This window comes from Choristoneura fumiferana, chromosome 26 (genome assembly GCF_025370935.1).
Source record: "Choristoneura fumiferana chromosome 26, NRCan_CFum_1, whole genome shotgun sequence".
Lineage (NCBI taxonomy): Eukaryota > Metazoa > Arthropoda > Insecta > Lepidoptera > Tortricidae > Choristoneura > Choristoneura fumiferana.
In genome coordinates, this window is record NC_133497.1 from 9,961,531 (window position 1) to 9,989,429 (window position 27,899).

At 37.8% G+C, this 27,899-nt stretch overlaps 2 protein-coding genes across 4 annotated transcripts in view; one reads left to right on the top strand and one right to left on the bottom strand.

Moving 5' to 3' along the window:
* Positions 1-25,836, top strand: LOC141442786 (galectin-5-like; the record flags this gene model as incomplete). Its single annotated transcript, XM_074107904.1, is given in 8 exon segments — positions 1-304; positions 3,016-3,104; positions 4,814-5,021; positions 6,410-6,550; positions 6,780-6,855; positions 18,239-18,252; positions 21,737-21,895; positions 22,404-25,836. Coding segments are annotated over 8 exon segments (759 nt in total). The 3' UTR covers positions 22,449-25,836.
* A 76-nt stretch (positions 25,837-25,912) lies between these two features.
* The window catches only part of LOC141442784 (uncharacterized), a 6,867-nt gene continuing 4,880 nt past the window's right edge, over positions 25,913-27,899 (bottom strand). The window contains exons 4-5 of one of the 3 annotated variants that reach the window (XM_074107899.1): positions 27,290-27,430; positions 25,913-26,347 (exon numbers count right to left, since the gene is read on the bottom strand). In XM_074107899.1, coding sequence (XP_073964000.1) covers positions 26,264-26,347; positions 27,290-27,430 — 225 coding nt within the window. In that variant the 3' untranslated portion in view covers positions 25,913-26,263. The remainder of the gene's footprint in view (positions 26,348-27,289; positions 27,431-27,899) is intronic. The other 2 variants (XM_074107900.1, XM_074107901.1) reach the window with 2 other exon arrangements.

The window sequence follows — 27,899 nt, forward strand, 5'->3', positions numbered from 1 at the left end:
CAAAACCGGTTTCACGGCCCAATAGCAGACTTCCTTTAACAACGCACGCTGTTCCCATTGGTTGATCTTCGTGCTACGTAGCTGAACGTAAATAATAGAAAACGATCGTGCTGTCATATGACGTGCTATGACGCATACTTCAATTGAAATCGGGCCGAAATATATTTGTGCTCTAGGCGTTTCCAGTGCGTAATTTTAGGTGTAATACCCAAATAAGCACCTTACAGTTGTGCTGAGAAGTACTGCTGTTTAATCTCCGATAAAAATACTAGAAAACATGGCAGCTCCACCGATTTACAATCCAGTAAGTTAATCTATTTTTTTATTTGTTCAACGCATTTCTAAGCTCGAGTGTGTCGCATAGGCGCGTCTTTCGGCGTTTTCAAGGGCATCCGGCCGAATAACAGACAATTGGCTGCAATAAAAGCCGTGAAAACGTTTAATCGAGCTACGGGTGTAACGATTTCGTAAGGATATTGCCGTTTTACGTGGCTGAATGCATTCCAAGGCCGGGTTTTTCCTGTACATTAAAAAAAAGCATATTTTCCGCGTTATTAATTCATATTTTGTTTGCTTTTCCCGTCGCGACACATGCGATAAAGCAAATATCAATTTGTAACTTCATTATACATGGCCATGATTTCCTTAAAATGGAGCTTTAGCATTGGTAGATGTTTAGCTCATTTCCATATGTCGCAGCTGCAAATTTGTGGTACTTAATGACTATAAATAAATTCTGAATTGTCTACTCTGTGGTACATTCTTTAATGATACTCCTCAACTACATTTTCCTTGATGTTTTGTACTTATAATTGTATTAATTACATATCTTAAAAATAGATAAACTTTCAGCCATTTCTTGTTCTATTTTTAGACACAAGTGCACCAAGATAAAAGTAGATCATATCAATTCAATTCATTAATTTTTCCATTGTAGTTTTCTTGTTTCTGATGTCCTATTGATTGTTCAAAGGTTACCTGGAAGAGATCTCTTTTAAGGGACAAGTTAGCCATAGCTTTATCTTTTTAACTGTTAGTTTTATCTTTTTTATCTTATGTACAATAAAGAGTTTTATACAATACAATACAAATATTCCACATATTAGGATGAGAATCAAACTGATTATCAATTAGGTGAAAGATACTTAATTTATTCCCTTCAGTTAAAAGATTTTTAAACAGATGTGGTGCACATAACCTAGATAGGTGTCACCAGCTTTATTTTGGAAATTATATCAACCCTACCGTGCACAACTGTGCACTCTAAGATTAGTTTTTGGAGTCTTTGTATTTTTTATTTCAACTCCAAATTAGTTACTTTTATGGACATCCCATGAAATCCAATCTGGTCTGGGTGAGCAGTTAGTTCCGAAGGAGTGTTGATGTCTTGCGATGAGAGCTAAAAACATAGATGTCGCTAGTGTTGCTGCTTAAGTGACTAAGAAAAAAGCAGGCTACGGAATGCTGAAGACCTGGGTTCGATTCCCAGTGCTGGTCTCTTTTTCTGGGTTTTTTCTGTGCATCCAATCCATGTTTCAGTTTGTTTTTCGCTGTGGACTCTGTCCTAGTTAACAGAAATCAAGAAAAACATGGTGTATAATGTACATGTATCATGTAACATCTGCAATCGGTACATTCAACCATAAGCAAATCTGTTACGTGTAGTATGGCGTTTGGAATGAGAAGTCCACTGACTGCTCTCTTCCTCATTAACAAAGTTTCACAGTTGACGGGGTTCTGGAGTTCAATCCGTAGCCGCGTCCAATATTTTGCGTCTCTTAAGACTACATATCTTTTATCTTAAATTGAGCAATTCTTGTATATTTATTTATTTGTTTCGGGTATTTTGGAAAGTGCTAATTTCAATTAAATTGGTATGTAGGTGTTTTTTGGGGACATGCAATCGTTCGAGCTTGGTTTTATCTCCCAGAAATCGCGTTTTTTCGAGTTTTAGCCTAAGTTGTTGGAAATATGTTATTAACAATGGTAACACCAAATAAGCAACCTGGCGCCATCTGTAGCTGTAAGTTTGTAGCTTCTTGTCTCTGGATATTTTTTTATAATAAAACCGTTTCTGGTCAGCTTTCACAGAAAAAATATGTTGTTTTATTAGGTTATGGGCCAGCACGCTTCCACTGTTGCCAAGTATTTATTTATTATTTGTTTATCATCACAGACTATTGTTGTGGCAGATAGTTTATCTAAAGATAAATATTTGAGAAGCAAAACAATGTGAACAATGACAATTGCAGTGAAAACCGAGTAGGTATTGCTTATCTAAGACTGCGTTTTAACCAGAGATGTGCATGCGAGGAGAGTGTTCGCAAATTCCAATTTGCACGAGCAAGTATCAAAGTCAAAGATAATCACCTATGAATGTCCAAAAAAAAATCTACCACCGGTACGTAAAAACTCTCTGTTAATCTGGACATCGCAATAGGTGTTTGATGAATGTGGACATCGAGTCTTTCAAAGAGGCTGGCATAGTCACACAAGTGCACTTAAGCCTCAAAAAAAATAGAAAAAAAAAAGAAACTCAACAAGGTATATTTTTTAAACAGATTTACAATACTATCAAATGATATTTATACATCACAAGTATTTAACACAACTTAATTTTTAACACAGTAGGTTCGCTATTTGAAGGGATCGCTAATGCGGATTGGAATTATTTCCAGATATGTCTTCTTGACAATAGATCTGAATTTTGTATCTGTTTCATTTATAATATTTTTTGGAATTTTATTATAAAAACGTATGCAATTTCCCAGAAACGACTTTTTGGTTTTAGCCAGTCTGTAAGATGGAACTTTAAGCTTCCCTGTCTTTCTAGTAGCCTTCGGCTTATCGACGTTAGTGGGAAAATCACATATGTTCTTCCTAACATACATGATTATACAAAAACATTCCCTGTGGAAACCCCGGGTCTAAGTCCCAGACCCGGATGCCCTCTTCCGAAGCCTGAATGCTCAGCACCATTAAGGCCCGACTAAGCTGATCCTCTTGCATTTCCAGGTGATCCCATGCGTGCACCCCATCCCCGGGGGCATGTTCCCGGGTCGCATGATGCGGTTCCAGGGCAACGTGCCGCCCGGCGCCCAGAGGTAATCAGCATAAGTGTTAATACTTTTTTAATAACAACCGGTTAACGGTTCGAAGCCGTGGTGGCCGAGTGGTTTGACCTATCGCCTCTCAAATCCTGGCTCGCACCTATGAATTCAATTTAAAATTTACCACGGGCTTTGCGGTGAAGGGAAATATCGTGAGGAAACCTGCACGCACAAACCTGCAAAGCAATTCAGTGGTAAATTTTGCCCACATTAATTTTTCACTGGGCCCGCGTTGGAACTATGGCCCAAGCCCTCTTGTTCTGAGAAGAGGCCTGGGCCCAGCAGTGGGACGTATATAGGCTGGGATGGAAATGAATGCAGGTTGCTTCCGACCAAAGCAATTGGAGGTCTATGGGGGAAGTGTGTGTGGGGGGTGTATGGGGGAACAGTGGATGTAAGAGGGCTGATATGATGATGATTATGTATTACAAAATGTTCCAGCAATAAAATGTAACAACAAAATGCATAACTTTTGAAAAGCATAACATTTTCATTACATAACCACTCATTTAGCATAACTTTTCTCGCAATGTTCGTATGAAATAATGCCATTTTTTTTATAATGATCGAAATATATAAACGAGCCTATCAGTCTCTGAAAGGGCTGGCAATGCACCTGTGGATACCCCTAGCGTTCCCATCAGGTGATCCGCATGCTCGTTTTCCCCTTCATATATAAAAATAACACGTTTCTTGTATGACAGCCCCTTTAATTTTTAACTTTGTTATTTTTAGCATTTGTTATAATCTGTGAAAATTTCAAGTGTCTAGCTATTACGGCTTAAGACGTAGGGCTCTGACAGACAGCCGGAGTCTCAGTACTGGGGTCCCGTTGGCACCCTTTGGGTACGGAATTAAAAGAAGGAGGAATTAAATAAGTACTTATCCTGGTTTGTTAGATAAATTTTCTAATAGCAAAATTTCCATTCGCATTTTTCCCCAAATGTTTTTTTCCCACTATGGTGTTTTGCTGAAGCTTATTTTCACAGTAACGTTTTTATCCAATCAGAATCGACACAGACACAATGCCGACGGAGCTCCTACTTTGCGTAGTTTTAGCCCTTCGGGTTGATGCTAAATTAACATAACCTAAACCAACCAATGTGTCTGTGTCGATTCTGTTTAGGAAAAAACGCAATGAGGGCTATCGCGAATGAATTCGCCGCTAGAGGCGCTAGTGTAGTGTAGCGTGAGGTCTCCGAAATGTCAAATCTCATAGTTTTTGGGTGAGCTACGCGGGTTTATTTAGAATTATAGTAATTTTGTGAATATTTTGCAATATCTGTAATTAATTATGGCAAATATGCGTTCCGGAGCAATGAATGTCTGTGTTTTGAGACAGTTTTGTCTTTCGGAAACCTTTTTCCTCCCTTTTTTCCGAACAAAACGGGGACTATGCAACACTGTGGCATGCTCGATATTTATATGGTACGGTTTGAAGGTGTATTAAATATGATTTTAATCTAAACTTTGTTTCCACGCCCGTAATAACAGACTTTCAAAACCATACTTAAAAACCTCACGCAACAGTGCGCCATCTAGTGAGACAAAAAAAATGATAGCCCTCATTGTGAAAGTAAGATTCAGTAAAAAAGGATATTGGGAAAAAAAGCATTTGGGAAAGAATGAGAACGGAAATTTTGCTACAAGGAAATATCGATTCTGGGAAATTGATCTAACACACTTTTATCCTGTGCCCCCAGATTCGCCATCAACCTCCAATGCGGGCCCAACACGGACCCCCGGGACGACATAGCCCTCCACCTCAACTTCCGTTTCGTGGAGCAGTGCGTCGTCAGGAACCACCTTACTGCCATGGCTTGGGGCATGGAGGAGACCGGAGGTGGCATGCCGCTCAACAGGGGGGACAATTTCGAGGCGCTGCTGCTCTGCGAGCCGCATTCCATCAAGGTTAGTAAACCCCCTAGAAGAGGGGCGTTTAGTTTGACGCCAAATTCTGTCTGTGGCATCATGGTAGAATCTCCTGTGTCACGACTCAGCAAGACGAGAACAAAAACATAATATTCAATTATAATTGGGATGCACCAAAAAAATAAAACCTATAGTTTTTATCTTATTTTTGGAAAGAATAGGATATTTTAAGATTTCATTTTCATTGATTTTGAATTTGGATAAGTATTTATTTTTATATATATTTTTTTACGAAATACGCTGGATGACGTCACAGTGAGACAGCCACATTCCATTGCCTGGAAAAATTCAGGTCGTATATAACATAATCTGTGGCATTACAATTTGACAATAATTCAAGCACGGTTTAGGGTCCTAAATGAACCATGACAAATAGTTTTATTATATTTCTCTTCTTTTAGCCTCGATTATTCCTTTGTTTATTTAATGGTGTGATAGTAAATAGATATCTTTTTAAAAAATCTGATATTTAAATTCTTTTGTTTTTACTTGTAACATAGTAATTTAATAATTTAATTTGTAAAAATACATTGGAAATACTCGTATACATTTCGGACTTGACGATAAATGACAACTGTTTAAGGCCAGTTGCGCATAATGTGATTAAAATTCTATCTTTGTCACTCTTTGCTATTATAAGCAGGACAGGAACATTTCAAATTGTCAATTTGCTTATGAGTGTAGACCCGCTTTATAACTGCCTTTGTGACGAGATACTCTAGGGGTCAAATGAGGGTCATTACTTAAATTTTGTTTATTTAAATCAGTTTATCACATTATTGGAATCTGATTTCTGAAAACGCTTCACGAAGCCTATTTCTCCAAATGGTTTTCGATTTATTATTTGTTGTAAAAATTGGGACATCCCAATTGAATGAGGGCTATCGTTTTTTGTCTCGCTAGATGGCGCACTGTTGCGTGAGGTTTTTAAGTACGGCTTTCAAAGTCTGTTATTACGGGCGTGAAAACAAAGTTTAGATTAAAATCATATTTAATACATCTTAAAACCGTACCATAAAAATATCGAGCATGCCACAGTGTTGCATTGTTCGGAAAAAAGGGAGGAAAAAGGTTTCCGAAAGACAAAACTGTCTCAAAACACAGACATTCATTGCCCCGGAACGCATATTTGCCATAATTAATTTCAGATATTGCAAAATATTCACAAAATTATTCTAATTATAAATAAACCCGCGTAGCTCACCCAAAAACTATGAGATTTGACATTTCGGAGACCTCACGCTACACTAGCGCCTCTAGTGGCAAATTCATACGCGATAGCCCTCATTGAATTGAGAGGAGGCCTGTGCCCAACAGTGGGACGTATATAGGCTGCGATGATGATGATGATTACTTTGTACCACCAGGTGGCGCTGAACGGCGCCCACTTCTGCGAGTTCCCGCACCGCGTGCCGTACCAGCGCATCAGCCACTTGACCGTTGACGGCGACGTTATGATGCAGGTCATCGCCTTTGAAGGCGCGCAGCCGCCGCAGCAGATGTACATGGTGAGTGCATGGTAGGCGTGTGTAAGGTTTAGGATGGACTGTGTAAGGTTTAGGACGGTCTGTGTAAAGTTTAGTATGGCCTGTGCCATCCCTGCATATGGGTGGAATGGGTGTGGGTTAAGAATTTTTTTTGTGCCGAATTTTGGCGAAAAAAATATTATTTTTTTCTTTGCTCCCACTCATTGGCAAACCAATAGTAGATTTTTTAATACGTGGTATTTTTTTTCAGTCGGAGCCTCCAGCGTACGGGGCGTACGGGGCCCCGCCGGCGTACGGCGCCCCGGCCTACGGCGGGCCTCCACAGGGTGAGTCTAAACTGATTTTATGCTTTATAGCAGCTGGATAACCGATCTCTGCCTTAATTTTGACTATAGACTAATAATGGGCTTTTTTTCTTTTAATATTAGCGGTAAATCCTAATACTACTAACACACATCAAAAAGGTTTTGGAATATTGTTTATCCCTAGAAAAATGTGATGTTTTGACTCGGTAGTAACATGCTTAACCTCCTGGGGTTCTAAGTGATAATACTAGTACATATTGTTAGCAATAGAACTTATATCTTTTGAAAAAGGAATCTTTTGATAAAGTGTCATTTTCTCTGTATCATTCAATTTTGAAAAAAACAAATTCAACTTTATCTATGAGACATTAAGTTTTAAAGGAGGCTAAGTATATTGAAGTTGAAAACTGTCTAAGGATAAAGAATATCCTTAGGCGCTTTTGATGAGTGTATCATATTATTAATGCGAAAGTTTGCATGTGTATAGTTGGACGTCTGGAATAACACAGGCTACTTTTTATTCGGATTGGGATAAAATGTGAAATTTCACCCGCTACAATGAGGGCTATCGTTTTTGTCTCACTAGATGGCGCACTGTTGCGTGAGGTTTTTAAGTATGGTTTTGAAAGTCTGTTATTACGGACGTGGAAACAAAGTTTATATTAAAATCATATTTAATACACCTTAAAACCGTACCATATAAATATCGAGCATGCCACAGTGTTGCATAGTCCCCGTTTTGATCGGAAAAAAGGGAGGACAAAGGTTTCCGAAAGACAAAACTGTCTCAAAACACAGACATTCATTGCCCCGGAACGCATATTTGCCATAATTAATTACAGATATTGCAAAATATTCACAAAATTATTCTAATTCTAAATAAACCCGCGTAGCTCACCCAAAAACTATGAGATTTGACATTTCGGAGACCTCACGCTACACTAGCGCCTCTAGCGGCGAATTCATTCGCGATAGCCCTCATTGAGACATTTGACTCGAGTGTTTTTATGCAACGTTACTGAAATTTACAATATCCTCCTAAAGCCCAAGTCAAATTTTTGATTTATGAACATCAAACTGTTATGAATTTTTGTTGAAGTATTTCCGTACTTGCATTAAAATGTATATAAGGTGATGTATTGGTCCATTATCACAGTAGCCATCGCATTATCTATACTTGTATGAGTTGGTGAAATAAAATTAATAATTTTTTTTTGACATATGGGACAAATTCGTGGGTGTTTTTTCATTGGGATGATAGCAGCATTTTTTAAAAATACACAGTTATTTTCTACCGCATTCGCTGTTTATTTACAGGGTGATACAATTCTTCAGTCAAGTCAAATATTTTTTGGAATAAGTAACATTGAAGTAGGTAGTAGGTAGTAGGTCCGCCCGGATTGCTACCACCATCTTGCTCGCTAATCCTGCCGTGAAGCAGCAGTGCTTGCACTGTTGTGTTTCGGCGTGGAGAGTAAGACAGCCGGTGAAATTACTGGCACTTGAGGTATCCCATCTTAGGCCTCTTAGGTTTGCAATCCCCCTGGTGTTGCAGGTGTCTATGGGCGGTGGGGATCTCTTATCATCAGGAGACCCACTTGCTCGTTTGCCATCCAGTTGAATAAAAAAAAAAAAAGTAAAAATGTTTTTTGACTGGTGTTTTCACTTATTTATAATGTGTGCATAACTTAAAGGTGAACTTATGACTTAAAAGGGTCTGTTCGTACCTCCAGTTAACTTATATTTAAGAGAACTGAAACATATTTTAGAGTAGGTATTTCAGGCAGTGTAGAAACGCGTAAAATGCTTCCTTTATGAGATCTACACACCCTCTTTTTTTTGGGGATTTTTCTTATTTCAAATCTCAACTATAATTCTTTTTGATAAATAAAATAAAATGCCCTTATTTTTTTGTCAGTTTTGTGACATTGTCATAATTTATAGGTTCGTCACAGAACTGACACGTAAGAATCGAGTGAAAAATTAAGAATGTATCTTGGATTCGCGCTGTCATCGTTCATCCACCATTACCTCTCATATTTCGTTTTCTAGACTTTTTTAACGTACAACGGCAAAAACTACTAGACACTGGCAAAATTGTCCTCGAATGGACAGAGCCATATTTTTTTTAAAGAAACAACAAAGAATGTATCTTTTTTTGTATGAAATGAATACCTGTGATTCCAAATAAGAAAAAGCTATATTATGTATATATTATAGTGAAAATGTCCGTAAGTTCAGAAAGAAGCATGATTTTTAACATCGCGAGTGAAGTGTTTGTACTAATACTTTGTAAGGTAAGTATTAAGATATACATATTAATATTGTACGTAATTTGTGTATGTCTTTAACATGTATTCTGTCTGTTTGTTTTTGGGAATTTCTGTTTGAAATTATACCTGTAATTGTTTTTTTTTCCTAAGAATCATGAGTACGAAAACAAGTGTCCTACCTAAATTTCCAATGCATTTTGTTTGTGACGCTAATCCATACTAATATTATAAATGTTCGTCTTTCACGTCGAAACGAAGCGACGGATCGACGTGATTTTTGACATAGAGATAGTTTATGGGCCAGACTTTTTATCCTGGAAAAAAATGCACAGCTCCCAAAGGGAGCAGCGCGGGATAATCGAATTACACGGGCGGAGCCGCGGGCAAAAGCTAGTATTATATAAATATGCAAAAAATGTTTCTAGAATTATATAGAACTGGATAGTTTCCTGGCTAACAAATATTCTATTTATTTCGTCAGTTTATCAATTTTAACATCAGACACGTATTTTTTCTTTCGTATATCAAACAAAAAATGAAAAAGATGATGCGGGCCAAAGTTCGGGAGTGTGGGCCGGTGACGTCACGACGTGCTAAAAAGTGTCGCTCGGGGTCACATCACGTGGAGCTTTAACTGTCTATATATTTTACTACTAACTCCATCCCAGCCTATATACGTCCCACTGCTGGGCACAGGCCTCCTCTCATAACAGGAGGGCTTGGGCCATAGTTCCCACGCGGGCCCAGTGCGGATTGGGAACTTCACACGCACCATTGAATTGCTTCGCTGGTTTGTGCAGGTTTCCTCACGATGTTTTCCTTCACCGCAAAGCTCGTGGTAAATTTGAAATGTAAGCGAGCCGGGGTTTGAACCCACGACCCTCTGCTTGAGAGGCGATAGGTCAAACCACTAGGCCACCACGGCTTACTATTAACTTCTACTAATTAAAACATTTTAGTCCACCAGTCTATTGTCAGAATGTACAGTCAACTACATAGATTTCGAAACGGTCAAAGTTATAAAAATACGTACACGCTTTGCTAACTTAATATTGAGGTCGTGTATACATATTTTTGCAACATTGGCCGTATCGATATCTTTGTAGTTGACTGTACATTATCGTCATTGATTTCCGGTCAAAAATTACAGTTCGTACTTTAACCGCACCCGACTGACATGAAAGTCCATTAGGGTTACAATATTTTTGACTTTGATGATTTACATTTGGTGTTTTGCACATATTTTTATTTGGACTCCCAATCAATTGGCAGAAAATAACAATGTATTTTTAAAATTTGCATGCTATCTACCTTTCATCTAACATTTATAATTAGAACTAATTATACTACCAAAAGAAAATAGAGGCCACGGACCACGGAGTTTCATTGGTAAAATCAAAATGGAAAATGCCTGTTTAGCGTCATGTATGTCTTTATTTGTTGTTTGTTCCTATGTTTGTTTTTTATGGCGTTAAATAAATGTATTTTCTTTCTTTCTTTCTTTCAAAAAAATATAGTTCGTAACATTCCTTGTTTGAAAACTTGTTTTGTTAATATAACATAACACTATAAATACTTTTCATCCGATCAAATGGATGGTATTGATCTCGTTTCACCGATGAAACTCAATGAGGGTTTTGACAGAGGCTAAGTATCGCTAGATGGCGTTAGTATCGTGAGCTCCGTTTGACGTTTGCTCGTGATTGGTTAAATAACTAAATGAGCCAATCGCGAGCAAACGTCAAACGGAGCTCACGATGCTAACGCCATCTAGCGATATTTCGCCTCTGTGAAAACCCTCATTAGCTGCTATTTTTTTCTGACCAGTATATAATGGGAACTTTTATGGTAACTTAAATAGAAAACGGTGATTGGTAATTGGAGCATTTTGACCGCTCGGTTAACGCATTCACTGCCACCGACGCACATGTGCGTTCAAAATGTATGAATAATTATGACAGCGGCACTGGGTGAAGTTCCAAAAACGCATATATGCGTCGGCGGCAGTAAATGCGTTACTGAGTTTCCACGAGAGATGTGCGAGGATGTGTTGAGGGGAATGTGGTTTTCGTGAACCAATAGGAACGCTTCATTTACCTCGCCTCGCACAGCTCCGCTCTGCTGGAAACAGCTGAGCGGAGCGAGGCGAGGTATATAAAGCGTTCCTATTGGTTTATGAACACATTAATTAGCACTCATTAGCAGGTGGTAGGACCTTGTGCAAGGTCCGCCCGGATTGCTACCACCATCTTGATCGCTAATCCTGCCTGCTTGATGCTGTAGTTCCGAAATAATGTGACGTCTCTTGACGAAACATAGATGTCGCTAGTGCTGCTGCTTAAGTAGCATAGTAGAAATAAGCAACCTGAGATATGTATGCATAGGAAAAAATCGTGTCTAGATTCCTGTCCAGCAGTGGTGTAGGGGTTATAACACGCAGCACGGATTGCTGAGGACCTGGGTTCGATTCCCAGTGCTGGTCTCTTTTTCTGGGTTTCTGTGCATCCATGTCTCAGTTTGTGTTTTCGATATGGTTTCACGAGATTCCCGTAAAAGTAACAAATTTGGAGTTGAAATAAAAAATACAAAAAGACTCCAAAAAATCAATCCTAAGATATTTTTATGAAAAATACGAATGATTGTTTCGAGTCTTGGGTGTTTAATATTTATTTATGTATGTGTCTATCTTTTTAAGTTAACCGTTGCCTAGTACCCATAAAAACAAGACGCTTACGCGTTTCAAACTCCATACGAATTCATTTTCACGCTCATTTAGGTGCGTACTGGGTGCTTTGCTTTGGTGATTTGTGTTTTATTAATTGTCATTTTTATTTAAATTTTGTTTTTCTTTGGCACAGGTTTCTATTGAGGCTGTCCGTAGAGCGATTGGTGCTAAATCGATTATAGGTAGAGTTTTTTGTTTATTTTTAATAGTAGCTTAGTAAGTAATTTCAGTTTACGGATGCTTGCAACACAAGCAGAGTAACACGCGACACGCGCGTTGCCGGCCCAGCCAGAGCCAGATGAGATATTGGGGAGGCAACCAATCTTTCTCTTACTTGTGTTATGATTTGTAGGTAATTGAGCCATCGACATATTTAATTTGTGTTTCGTTGTGTTTGTGTGTCAATCTTCGTACCTCTTTCACCTAAGAAAGAGAATCAGACAAAATTTAATATGCGATTCAAATGAGCATTTTTTAAAATACAATCCCTTCATGGATGGGCGAAGGATCTAAGCCTACACAGCTGCAAGTCTGATCAATTATATAAGATGTCTGAATATATTTAGTTACGCAGATTCGTTGGGTTAGTTTAAGTGAACCCCCTGTGATGTTGTCTAAATTGTTCCTAACTAAAAACTAGTACATTGTCGGGGAGTGCAATTCCTCTTATCTACCACTTAAATACCGCGTGTCTACACTACTTGTTGATTTATTGTTCTTCAGTAGTCAGAACAAATAGAAAATCGTCCTCAATTCCACATGAATTGACTATTTTGAATTCAGAACAAAATTAATACCTTCCAAAGTGAATTTTGTCAAATTGTAACTGTGCTGAAAGATATTTGGAAAAAAAAATATATTTTCATTGGTGTAAATTAATTAAGCCTGAATTGAATTTTGTTTATTATAATTAATAGCGAATGTAGCCTGAATCAAAACCATGACGTAGGTACACTCAAAACGAATTATTTCAGCCAGAACAATTTACAAATAACAATACTTCTGAGTCCTACGTAAATACAAATGATTGTTATTTCTTACCATACAATACGAATTGAGCAATCTTCAATACAATCTTCATTGGGCACCACACCATACTCGTAAATCAGTACATGTTAACTTAGCTTCAGTCGAGTTCATAAACTTGAGCACGTCTCGATTGTTAACGGCGTGGAAGCGTGTTCAGATATTTTTGATCAAATTTTTGCTCACAAGTTTATGTACTCGACTGTACAAAGACAAAACGCATTCTAACGGTCTATATCAAATTTGTAAATTACGGGCCAAGATTCCATTTTTGACAATTTTCTGTTTGGACGTATAATTTCGATTAGTCGATTTTCCATTTGTATTTCTTGATGACAGTAAATCATGTAATTTAACAGGGTATGGGTTTAACTTCATATTTGTTTTATTGCAAAGAATTTGGAGTAAAAATTGAAAATTGGCTAGTTTTATCACTTTTAAAAGCGGTGTTGTGCGGTACGTGAATCTGGCACTATCGCCAACGACATGTGACGCATTTTTGTTTATTTATTTTTATTTTTCAGGTGCCTTGTGAATATGAAAAATTGGAACGAAGAATTCAAAGAATACGCTAAGCATTTTTTATTATTATTGAGATATTTGCGATTTCTTGCACTCAAAAGTGTTTTCAATAATTATTGTGTTAAGAGTAATTTTTTAGGGATAACAACTGCTTAAGAGTGAAAGATAGTAATTAGATGTTTACTAATTAATGAAAAAATGAAAAGAAAAAGGTTGGCATTTAAAAATCAAGTTAAAAAAAAATCTTTCGCATTTATGGAAAAAATGTTGGCTGCAACTTTTTGTGATTGTTTTTCTATTTAGTTAGGTTATGTTGAAAAACGCTTAAGCACGTTAATAAACAGTCAGTATATAGAAAGAAACTTGCTGATGTCACATTATTCTTTATGCAGATTTTATTTTACATTTATGAATGCATTACTCTTTCGTGTTTAGATTTATTTAAACATGCAAAATTCTGTCCCTTCGAACGTACAGAAAAATAAACATGCAGGAAAAGTTACATTAATATTTGTTAAAACAATAAATGAGTATACAACTTTCTTTTGCACGAATATTGTGTTCAGTAGTGCGACCTTTTTTTTGTAGGCAATATTGAAATCTCTTAAATAATATGTGTATTTTTTACCCATTTAATAAATCGGAAATGTTATTTGTTTTATATAAGGTGTTAATTTTCTATCCGTTTGTGAATTCAATTAGATATGTAAATATGCATTTTTGTCCTTTGCTTTTTTAAGAAAAAGTTTTGTAATTATTACATTATTATGGTGGTTAATAAAAAAGTAAATATTTGTCTTGTTTTATTTCTTGTACTTACACGATAGAGGCATAGAAGATACATATAGTTGAGATTGATAGGAGTTTTTTAAAACCGTATAAAATACGATTACAAATAGCAATTGGTGTGACTTTTGGGGTCTAAAAAATTGACAACATTGGTGTAACCAGGTGTAACGTTATTTATGGGTGGCAATGAGGGCATTGTTTATGTCAGAGTAGACCGAACAGATTAGCTAGCTACATATTAGTAATCTGTGGAACAGATGTTGTTCACTGTTATGTCAATTATCCATTTTGTCTATACCATTTGCTTCATCGTCCAGAATTACAAATCCGCTTACCTACAATGGATAATTCCGCATTTCTGTCAAATTTCCATTTAATTTTTCCAATTTTCACTACAAATACGTTGAAATTATATCAAACATGAAGTATGTTGTTTCTTTAAAAAAATATGGCTCTGTCCATCGGAGGACAATTTTTCCAGTGTCTAGTAGTTTTTGCCGTTGTACGGTATCCAAACATGAAGTAAATCCATCCCCTTTAAAACTACACGTTCTGCATATACGCGGTATTTACAGGTATATAAGCGGAATTGGACTTCCCGACGATATCCACAGATAAAATATTCAAATCACAAGTTATAGGGTAATTTTTTCTGCAGTCTGTGAGCTTATGACAGCAAAAGCTGTCAAACTTGAACCAAACACCCAAAACATATCGGAAAGTGGATATTTTTTGCTAAATTATTATTTAAAGAATAATCTCAAAGATGAATACGGACACATAGCAGACGTTGTGTAAAATCACTATTGAATATGCTAACGTCAGGGCCCAAAGACAACCAAAGGTAAACAAAGGTATCAGCTATTTAAAGTTTGGAAAACATAACTTTTCAAAATTACATCGCGACCTCACGAAATATAAACGTGCTCGCTCATTCATTGTGCGCATAAATATATTGCTTAGTTATAAAATCCACAGAAATGTAAAGAAATAAATTGGCAACAGTAACTTAGTAACAGGTAATTCCAGGATCCAGGTATCCAGTGTTAGCAGAGCTCCTCTCTTAAGCAAAATGTATGCAGTGTGGGGCCATTCTCGATGTTTCCGCAGACAGACAAAAATTAAGATGTTCAGACGTTTCTTATTGGTTCTCTAGGACAACCGGAAGTACCCGGTAGTAGTAGTTTTTCCGTAAGTTATACTGATAAAAAAATATAGTTTGAAGAACTATAAAAACACCCTTTTCAAAAAACACCACAAGACCATTCTAATGAGCCCAAACATGACTAGGTTACGTTGTTTTATCTTTGAGTTCCAATGCCTGCGTGCCTGCTCCATCATCAGACCCTGCATACTATACTTAGATAAAATATACCCTGAGACTATTCCAAAAAACCCAGGAGGTTTTTAGGGTTTCGGAGCCAAAATGGCAAAAATGGAACCCTTATAGTTTCGCCATGTCTGTCTGTCTGTCTGTCTGTCCGTCCGTCCGCGGCTTTGCTCAGGGACTATCAATGCTAGAAAGCTGTAATTTTGCAAGAATATGTATGTAAACTATGCCGACAAAATGGTACAATAAAAATTTCAAAAAAAATTTTTTTAGTTTACCTCCCATAGACGTAGTGGGGTTTTTTTTTTTCTCATCCAACCTTGTAGTGTGGGGTATCATTGGTTAGGTTTTTTAAAATCATTAGGGGATTGCTAAAACGATTTTTCGATTCAGTGATTTGTTTGCAAAATATTCAACTTTAAAGTGAAAATTTTCATTAAAATTGAGCGTCCCCCCCCTTTAAAATCTAAACCGGTGGGTGGAAAAATTAAAAAAAAATCAGAATGGTAGTAAGTATATCAAACTTTCAAGGAAAACTATAACGGTTAAGTTTGCTTGAGAATTATTAGTAGTTTAAGAGTAAATAGCAGCCTAAGGTATAAAATATACCTAAACTTGGAAGATTCCGTATAAAATACGAAATCCTTAGAAAAATATTACTTATTTTTTCCGTAATGGCTACGGAACCCTATTTTGGGCGTGTCCGACACGCTCTTGGCCGGTTTTTTTATATACAAAACAAGGGAAGGATGTCGTTGCGAAGTACCTACTTTGTCCGCTCGCTTTATTTGAAAAGAACCCGCTTTGCCCTCGCTACGCATCCTCGAACCGTTCACAGATGGCGTGCGAGTTGAATGCAGAGCTCAGGAATGCGATAGTGATGCGATTGCGACCTAATTACAATTAGTTTTAACGAATTTATCGACATACAGATGGTTACAGATCTTAGGCCTCTAGGTTGTCAACGCATCTGCAATACCCGTGGTGTTGCAGATGTTTATGGGCGGTGGTGATCTCTTACCATCAGGAGACCCGCTTGCTCGTTTTCCGCATTAAAAAAAACAGGACTTAGAACCTAACCTTTTATTTGGTTCCATCCATCGTGGTCGCAACGTGACTCAAACACGATGGATGTAACTCGATTAACCTCCTAAGTCCTCGCGTACTTTATAAAGGACTAATTAACACTAAGAATAACGGCGAATGTACTTTATAAAGTGCAAATTGTTCATTGAATAATGTATTCTAAGAATTTTACGAAGAACGAGAACTTGATATTCGGATCAGTCATCATTAGAAACAAAATAATACGGGGTGCAACATGAGTTTTAAGGCGATCGATATGTGTACGACAGATATCTAGAACAGCGCTGCACTAGAGGCGACCGAGGCGGGGCATGTGGCTAGCGGGGGGTGAGGCTCCCGCCCTTCACCTCAGACCGCGACTGCATTCAACTCGCGCGCTATCTGTAGCTACCTCGCACATAACTGGTGGAAACAGTCGTGAAGTTCCACATTCTAGGAGAGAGAGTAATAACTCACGTCTTAAATCGAGTTTAGCTCGACATGTTTCGGGCTAATCCGTAGCCCTTCGTCTTCGGAGCAACGCGACTCAGCGGCTGCTGCAACTGCAACAGAGCAGAGCGGCGGCGCGTAGAGCGCGTGTTGCAGCAGCCGCTGAGTCCCGTTGCTCCGAAGACGAAGGGCTACGGATTAGCCCGAAACATGTCGGGCTAAACTCGATTCAAGACGTGAGTTATCCGGGTCAATATATTTAATACATTTTAAGTAGGTTTAAATAAATAGGTAAGATTAACGATTACATTTATTTGCAATATCTAAGCCATACCTACATATTTTGCTTACTTTAAATGTCATTGGTAGCACTTATTAGGGTTTTGCTATAGTCAGCCCTGTGTATCCTTACGTCCTGCCTATGTAGATTCAAGAACGCGTATTTTGTACGGCGTGGCCGCCGTGTGGCCTAAAACTCCGTGTCCACCAGGGATCAGTGCCGGTTTTAGCACTTCCAGCGCCCGGGTGAGGTTTCCACGGCGCCCCCAATTTTTGGGAATTTTCTAGAAGGTATAGGCTTCAGGCGCCCCTTTAAGTCCAGCGCCCTACCCTAAAGCCGCTACTGTCAGGGATGTGCGAGGATGTATTGCGAGCAATGTGTTCTTCATCAACCAATACGCTTCATTTACGTTGCCTCGCTCCGCTCAGCTGTTTCCACCAGAGATTTGCTGTACGAGGACAGGTAAATGAAGCGTTCCTATTGGTTAATGAAAAAACATTCCTCGGACATATTTTTTGGAAGCGCGTCCTTATCCGGCCCAGAAGTTCTATCGATTTATTTTTTTATTAGAGAGAGAGGCAAACGAGCAAGCCGGTCATCTGATACTTAAGTATATCGGTCCCTTCGGCCACTTTGGAAACCAAAGGTTCGAAAAGTTTAGGAAACAGAATTATTTTTCTTTTTCGGAAACCTGGTTTCGAATGAAAACTATTATGTTCTTATACGAAACCAGTTACGAACGAACACTTTTTGTTCTTCCACGAAACTAGACACAACACGCTTACGCGGAGCTCCTACTTTTGTGTAGTTTTGGCCCTTCAGGCCGATGTAAACTTAACATAACCTAAAGCTACCATGATTCTGTTTCGATTTGAACCGCAACTGAATTTCGAAGACGTCGGTCGTTAACAATTTACACTAAACATATATTTCCTTGTCAACAGGTACCCAAGCAGTGGTAAGTACACATCATGGCGGTCCATCAGCAGATGGCAGTGTAAAATTGCTTTGAAACTCCACTCGCCGCTTTGGTGCCATAAAATATGCGTGAACATGTAGAATGACCAACACCCAATTGGCCTAAAAATGCCGGATAATATATTCAAACGATGGTTCGGAGGGAAATCTAAAAAGAAAACCGGTGGAAACACAGGAGGTGCAAGTAATAATCCACTAAGAGATTCTAGCTCATCATCCAGTGATGGGTTCATGATCAAAATGTCTGTAAGCAGCAGCAGCGGTGAAGACAATGTAAGTTTAGGTATGCTAGCTGATACAGAGTCCTCTAGCGGAAGTAATGAGAACTCTAAAAGAAAAAAAAGAAGCCGCACTAATCTTAAAAGGAAAGCAAAGAAAGCTAGAAAAAACGAAAATAACAGTTATAGCAGTTACTTTATGTCTCTGTTTCGAGACAACACCGAGACTAAGAGAAAAGTGAGCTTTGATACAAAAAGCGTTCAAGCAAGCAGTAAATCGACAATAAAAGCTAAAACAAAAAGTGCCGATAACATAGCAAAAACAAATAAAAAGAAGGGACTTTTTAAAAATAATTCAAGCCCTTTACTAAATTCTGAATCTTCAGAAGTTGTAGATAAGAAAGAAAGCGAGCTCAAATCTGGTTGGAGAAAAAAGAAAAGTGCCGCTGATGATAACAGCCTACCAAACAAACTATTGAATGATTCAGAATCTTCGGCAAGTGTAAAACTTAGTAAGAATTCTAAAACCAGTAACTCAACTATTAAAAGTAATAAATTAAATGAGAAACAAACTAAATCTGTTGATAAAAAAGCTGCTGCTAAAGAAATCATCCCACTCAAGGATACTGAATCATCGGATATCGATCAAGGTGATAAAAAAAGGAGTAAATTAGATAGAAAAAGCAATGACACTAATAAAAGAGTATCCAATACCGGTATACTTAAGGATTCGGATTCTTCAATGAGCTTAAAAAATGGCAAAACTAAAAAATCCAGTAATAACATTAATTATGGCAAAAATAAAAATCAAAAGCCACTCATTGATTCTTCATCAGGTGACATAGAGACAAATTCTAAAATAAAAAAGATAAAAAATAAACCTTTGAGTGGAAAGGATGGCAGTTCAACAATGATACCATTAAACGATTCTAATTCTTCAGACGATGACAAAGATAATAAAAAAAATAAAAAAAATGTCAAGTCGGCTAGTAAAAAGAACAATGAGATCATCGAAAAAACTTTGCAAGAATCTGAATCTTCGGAGAATGAGAAAAAAAATAAGAAAAATGTTAAACATTTGAAGAAATCGGCTAATGAAAAAGAACGCTCCGTTAAAGATCAACCATTACAAGACTCTGAATCTTCAGACAATATGAAAGACGGTAGAAAAGGTGGAAATGATTCTAAAGCTAAGATTTCTGCTGGTGCAAATAACAGTGATGTCAACAGACCACTGAAAGATTCTGAATCTTCAGAAAATAATATCAAAGATGCCAAAAACAAAAAATCTGCTGATAAAAACAACACTGGTATCGGGGAAAAATCGATGCAGGATTCAGATTCTTCAGATAATGGTAAGGATAATAAAAAAAGAAAAGATGATGTAAAAAATAAGAAATCTACCGGCAAAAAAGGCAAAGATCAACCACTGCAAGATTCTGATTCTTCAGAAAATGATATTAAAAGTAAAAAATATACCAAAGACAAGAATTCAGCTGTTAAAAAAAGCAGCAGCATCAAGGACAATCCATTACAAAATTCTGAATCTTCAGACAATATAAAAGCCGGTAAAAGAAGTAAAAAAGATATTAAAAACAAGAATAATAATGCTAAAAAAGACAATGGCATCAAGGACAAACCATTGCAAGACTCCGACTCTTCGGATAATGGTAAAGATGGTAAGAAAAGTAAAAAAGATGCAAAAAATAAGCAATCGGGTAAAAAAGCAGGTGTCAAAGATAAACCTTTGGGAGATTCTGACTCTTCAGACGATGACGTTGGTAAAAGTAAAAAAAGAAGTATCACTAGCAACTTTGTTACCAAAATGCAAAATATTCTTAATGAAACTGAATCTTCTGATAGCGATAAAGATTTTAAGCCACGCGCTAAAGTTAATTTACTAGCGGATTCAGTTTCATCCGATACAGACAATGAAAGAAACAAAAAGAAGAAAACTTCAAATAAAATAAATAAATATCTACTTGATGACTCTGTATCGTCAGACAGCGAAAATGGTAAAACGAAAAACAAAGCCAAAAAAGTAAGAAGAATAAAGTTAAAAACTTACTCGATGAATCTGAATCGTCAGACAGCGAAAATGGTAAAACGAAAAACAAAGCCAAAAAAGGTAAGAAGAATAAAGTTAAGAACTTACTCGAAGACTCTGAATCGTCGGAAAGCGAGATATCAAGCAAAAAAAGCAAAAAACTGTGGCTGTTCTGGTAAAAAGACAATTTCAATCAAGAACATAGAAATAAAAAGTTGCATTGAATAAAAATAGTGTTTTTAAAAAGTGGTTGATGTTTTAGCTATGCAATCAAAACGATATATGAAATGCTGTTTAAGGTTATTATTTTACATAATTTTGACGTAGTTCTCTGTAGACCTAAATCTCTTTCAGGTCCACACTGTCCTCTGGATCAAAACGTCAAATCTAACGAAATGTACATTGTACACTCTACCAAAATATAACTCATCTGTAACGTCTATTTGTCACAATTCCACCCAATCAGAAGGTCCACACTGCCAAATAGGACACTACATTCCGATACCACTTTCTGATACAGTGATACTGATCGATCTATAGTACCGGATTCAATAAAGGAGTCGGAGTCGATAAACGGAATCGGTTCCGATATCGGAGCTGGATTTAGTGAATCAGATCACTGATCGGTGTCGAGATTACCCATATCTAGCGTCAGTTCAGTGCCTATAAACTTTAGGATTCACTTGTGTCAGTTTTTATTTTCGTTGGATTTCACGGGATGATCGTCAAAGTAACAAATTTGGAGTTGAAATAAAAAATAAAAAAAGACTCCAAAAACCAATCATAATTTGATTGCTTAATAGCGACATCTCTTGCCACCTGGACAAGACCCCACCAAACACCGGAGCGGTTAGTTCCGAAGGAGTGTTAATGTTTCTCGATGAGAGCTAAAAAATAGATGTCGCTAGTGTCGCTGCTTAAAAAAAAGCAGGCTGAAATGTGTGGTGCAGTGCATGGGAGAAAATTGTGTAGGGTATGGCACGCAGCACGGAATGCCGAGGACCTGGTTTCGATTCCCAGCGGTGGTCTCTTTTTCTGCTTTTTTCTGTGCATCCATGTTCCAGTTTGTATTTTCGTTGGATTTCACGGGATGACCGTAAAAGTAACAAATTTGGAGTTGAAATAAAAAATACAAAAAGACTCCAAAAACCAATCATGATTCACTTGTCTGTCTTAAACTGAATTGTTTAATGCTTCAGATATACGACCAGTCGTACGGGACGCCAGTGCAGCAGCAGCGCCGTGGGTTGGGCACGGGCGGGGCGGTCGGGCTCGGCGTTGGCGCGCTCGCGGCAGGGGGCCTGGCCGGATACGCGCTAGGAGGGGGCTTCAGCAGCGACAGCCCCCCGAGAGAGGAGGTGAGTGGAAGAGAGGATAGGCCCTCCAGAAGGTGGATATGACATTGTGGCGTTCTTGGGGACTAAATCCAGCAGTGAGGCCGGTTACGCGCTAGAAGGGGGCTCTAGCAGCGAGAGCCCCCCGATAGAGAAGGTGAGTGAAAGAGAGGATAGTCGATAGGGGTTCATATCGACTCTCATAATTGTCGTAATTCATAATTGGTTCATCATCATAGCCTATAAACGTCCCACTGCTACAGGCCTCTCTAAAGAGGGCTTGCCATATTAGTGCGGATTGGGAATTTCACACGCACCAATAATCGCACCAATAATCATAATTGTTTGTCATATTTTTTTGTTTTCATAACTCTTTTTTTCTCTGAATCCATTAACTGTTCAGAATTGTTATAAATCAAACCTAACCTAACTTATAAAAATAAATAAATGAAATGGATTATTATTATTGTTATTTTATATGGTTATAATGGTTTAAGGTTTGTTATATTATTTACCTTGGTCCTTGGTCCAGGTTTCGGTGGTTGACTTCGGGGGCGGTGACGACTGGATGGAGTAAACAAAGTTCTTCACCTAACGAGACATCGCTTCATGTCCCGGCCAGTTCTCTTAATATACCAGAAATATTAACTTATATTTAAGTAATCGGTTTTACTTGGAATTTACTGGTAGAAGGCGTACATTTTTATTTATAGTTAGTTAGTTTGGATAGGTAATTAACTAAATGTAAACAAAACCATGTCAATTGGTGTTTTAAATATTGTAATTCCCCCGTTAAACTATCTAAACATTTACATTTATGTATTGAAATACGCTAGTCTAGTTTGTAGTATAAAAACCTTAAATGTACCAAATCTGACAGCTGAAGTTTGTTTACATTTAGCTAAATACCTATCCAAACCAAGTATAGTAAAAGTATGGCAAATTACGACCGGTAGCCAATTAATTGCCGCTTAAAAAAGAAATAATATACTTACAGTACAGTGTCAATTATTAATCTGCAACCTCGGACACCCCAGCAGTCTTTTTTTCCATTTTAAATAAGTTAATCATATTTTCGAGATTTTTCCAACTCACTACAATATGGGTACCTTCAAAAAGCGAGTGTACCATTGCTTGCAAGGCCGACAACTGCAGTCCTGGTGGTGCTGCGGATCTATGTAATTACTTAACATCAAGTGAACCGTCTGCTCGTTTGCCTGCTACTATATATTACTAGTTGCTTACTGTATCTTAGTAGTTCTGCTGGTTCACGGTAACCTTGTCGGAGGTTAGTTCGAATGAGCCGAAGATCGAGGGAGCCTGCGCCAGCTACTACAGCTAAGATCTGCACCATCATCAGCAGACGTCTCGGTGAGTGCTTCAACCACAGGGCTCAGCCTTTATCCAGTTATTTGCCACACTGTAGTTCGTATTTCTCGTCCTACAGTCCACTTATTTGAACCCCAAATAATAATATATATATGTGGGGAGAGGCTCCAATAGAGAGATCTCTCTCCAGGCAGGTGTTATGCCTGGGGACCGAAGTCCGAAGGACGAGCGTCGGAACTTGTATATATGCGACCGCGTTGAGAAACTTCGAGAGCGCGATGTAGAACATGGTCGGAGTTTCTATTGTTGTTCACTAGATGGCGCTAGGAGTCGCTACATATATATTACATACAACTACCTCATTTCAATAAAATTTCTTGTGTTGTTCTAAGTTAGTACCTAATTCTACTTCATTTCTAACTCCCGCTCGTAATTTGTACCTGTACGTTGCACTTTTACCATTTTTTGAAGAGAACAGACCTGTGTTCTATTATCTAAATATAATGCATCCTTGCTAATACATTTATTAGACGTACCTAGTCGTATGTTGCATTTGTAAACTTTTAAAATTAAATAACTACATTAGAACTAAAATAAAAACTAGTTTTCTAGAAATCACCCCCGTGGCATTATGCCCAAAAAGCTGGCAGCGTTTCATCGTTGTAAAACTATGCTAATTGTTAGAGAGAGATAGCTGCCGGCCCTTTGGTCTCGTTGTGGCAACCAGGCGCTTTTGCAAATCTTTTAAGAGTATGTGTGCGCCATGACCAGTTGTTTTATCTACTCGAACCATTTCATTCGGACCCGACGTAGACCGCTCTCACAGTAAGTGTCATAAAGAAGGAAAAAAATACAATGAACACTTGGCTGTACGGTGTTCATCCTACCAACCGGTGTTGCCATATACAAGCCTTTTTTGTACAAGTTTCCTGGATCCCAAGATACGGTCTCGACCTAGTTTGGGGTCCACCGGGCACTGCTTATTGTATTTGTTCGTATTTGTGACACAATATAGTATATTGTGTCTTAAGGGCGGTAAATAAGGAATTACGAACGAGATACTATTAGAAGCCCGAAGTCGAAGACTGAGGGTTTTAATGAGTCCATGTTCGTAATTCTAGTACCGCCCGTGCATACAATGTTTTTCATCACATTTGCAGACATAGTGACATCGCATTACTTGACAGGAATTCAGTATTTTTTTTTTTTACCACGATGTATAAGACAACACTCAAAGAAATGCCGTCTGCTAATAAATTCTAAGAATAAAGTAGTTTGTAGAGTTCATAAGTCCATATGGACCCGAAATATAATATTTTGAATTGTAAAATAAAAACTCTTAAATATTTTATAATAGTTTTTAGCTTTAAAAAATATAATATTGTTATTGGCGGCCCTGTTCAAAGTATATTTATAAGAAAATTATGTAAAATGCCTTATAGGAGCCTTGTACCAAATTATATTTAGATTCTCATAATTGCAAATTTATATATTCAAGATGATAATCATTATTTACTTTGGTTTTTATTTGAAGGTATTTTCGTTTTAATATTGTAAATAAATAAAAGGTTGAAGTCTTTGCTGTAAAAAAAAAGATATATTGTAATCTGTAATTTGATTAATAAATGATGGTTAAAGTATTCAGCTCGATCAGCTCAACTGTTTCCACCAGAGCGGTACTGTGCGAGGATATAAATTAAGCGTTACTATCGGTTTATCATTTCACAAACACGTTCCTCGCACATATCAGCCTTAAATTCAGTGATGCAAGATTTTTCACTTTTAATCTCTAGTGAGCAAATAAAGAAACTATTTGCTCACTAGATGGCGTTAGGAGTCGCTACACACATTGTTGTGCGAAAACTTTCGAATAGGGTATGTTACGCAAAGCTCTGCGCAGGGGGCGACACTAGCGCAAACCGCCATGACAACGTCCGTTCTCTTTATATTTTGTCGCCATGACGGATCGTGACCAAATAGTATTGTACCATCAGCCAAATATATGGTCTACCACCCTAAAGTTGATAATCGTTTGCGTGTCATAAAACAATAATGCCAATAGACGTGTCTGTCAGCTTGAAAGTTCGACTTTAGCGACATATTTATTTGATAGGAACTTGATTAAAAATTGATAGACCACTTGGCACATTTGGCTGATGGTACCTATAGAAATCATGACAACTAAATAATAACAAAATGTAATGCTATTTACATCGATAGTAACGATAGAGCTATATTTCCAATAATTGAATTGAATATGATATTGTGGCATTTTTAAGATACTCAAATAACTGTTTACGGGTTTGTGCTAGTGCTGCACTCGACGCAGAAAATTGTAGTAATATTCCCTATTCTTAAACTCTAGTGACCAAATAAAGAAACTATTTGCTCACTAGATGGCGCTAGGAGTCGCTACGCACGTTTTTATATGTGAGAAAACACTCGAACTGTTATAGCCCACGATAACACTTTGCACCTATCTGTCTTGTGATCGATATGCAACTTTAAAAGAAGGGAATTCTTTAAACTAAATGGTTTAGCTTGTGCTAAGTTACTTTCAAGTATCCAAACAGGTTTAGTGAGTAGAAAACGACCACTACACATTGAATTACTAATAAATGAGTGAAACAACAATACTTCTTTGTTTAATTTATTTAGAACAAGTGTAAATAAATATTAATCTCAAAGTACTCAGGCGCCAACAACCATTAACAAAAAAATTACAAAATGAAGTCTGTTTTTTTAAATCCTTTTTAAATTAATATAGGTAAATTAATACATTTAGACTATAATAGGTATTACAATTCATTTCAATTATTATAAAAATAGCAATGCATGAAAAATAAAAGATGGTACAAATTTTTCTTTGTACTGCTGCCGTTTATTATCTTCGCAATCGAAATGAAAGATAGTGTATAACTCGTTCATAAAACCCATTTTACTCTCGATTTATCTACCTACTCTCGCCTGCAGCTCGGGCCGATATAGACTCGTTTTAGGCACAAGTTATACAATCTAAAATAGTTTTGAGACTTGACCGACATGCCACGCGGTGTAAACAGGTTAGCGGGGCGCGCGGCGGTGAGCGCTGTAGCGGTGCCGCGCGAGGTGCCGCCGGGACTTCACCAGAGTGCCGCAATCTGGACACTGCCGAAATGTTCGAATGAATAACGTACACATAAATTAGTTTGCTATTGTCGTTCGGAACATGAAATGGAAGATTGGTTTTCTTTTTCTTTCTCATGTGAATCTTCAGGAAAACGAAGAAACTGATGAGCACAGACCGACATAACAATCGGGTTGCACTATACTTGTATGTCACTCTTTTTCTATTTTGTGTGTGTGTGTGTGTGTGTGTGTGCGCGCGCGTGCGTGCGTGCTTGCGTGCGTGGGAATTCCCTAAACATACATAGTGGATTTCTATTATAGAAAACAGGCGATAGTGTTGTTTAAAAACTGAACCACTTTCTCCTAGAAACATAGGTCGAAAAACGATCGCCTTTCCACAGTAAGTCGGTCAGCTAATCAATATATTTTGTATGGGAGTATGAGATTTATTTTTTGGTTTTTCGACCTATGAGAAAGTTGTTCAGTTTAAGCAGCACTATCACTTGTTTAAGTAAAGGATCACCGTTTGGTTCCAACCAGTATAATAAAACACACGCGTGCCAAAACTCATGACTCTAAACCCAGTGCTTGATATTTTGAGTTTTTATCTCTATCCCGTGGGAATACCGGGAGAAAAGTAGACTATGTTATTTGAGAAGTCCAGTATTTATACCAAATTTTATCCAAATCCGTCCCGTCAGTTTAGCGTGAAGGAGTAACAAGTAACAACCGTACACATACGTACTCGCAAACTTACGCATTTGTAATACTAGCCGTTGCGCGCAACTCCGTCCGCGTAGTATTCATTTATCGCTATCCCGGGGAACTATGCAATTTTCCGGGATAAAATCTATCCTATGTCCTTTCCGGGGACCCAAACTATCTGTATACCGAATTTCATCCAAACATCGAAACATCTTCACAAACTTTCACATTTACAATATGTATAAGTATGAAGGATAGTAGGAAGTGCTAGGTCACCTGCACATCCCTCGTGGTCCGGTGGCTCTCCAGATGTTGCAACAGGCACCTCCGTGAGCGGTATCGCGCCGCGCACGCCGAGCACACGAACGGACGCTCGCCTGTGTGCTCACGGCGCACGTGTAGCTGCAACAACGCCATCTACATGTGAATACAACCACAACACGCAGCGCCATCTATACGCGAGAACGTGCAACCACGACAAACAGCGCTGTTCATAAATATGTGGTAGCGAAGTAGCACAGAGACGTGAACAAATCTCTAAGGGATATGACCATCACGTCAAGATCTTTCTTTATTCTTTATTTGCCGGTGAACTTACTGGCACTTGAGGTATCCCGTCTTAGGCCTCTAGGTTGGCAACGCACCTGCAATACCTCTGGTGTTGCAGATGTTTATGGGCGGTGGTGATCTCTTACCATCAGTAGAGTAGACCCACCTGTTCGTTTGCCATCCAGTCGAATAAAAAATAAAAATAAATAAATTAAAATGGCGAATCCATTTTATAGCCCAGAAAAATCAGTGATTTGACGAAACATTATTATATATTACATTTCACTATATTTGTTTAGTGATTTGATAAAATTCCTGAACACTGCAATAAGTTTGT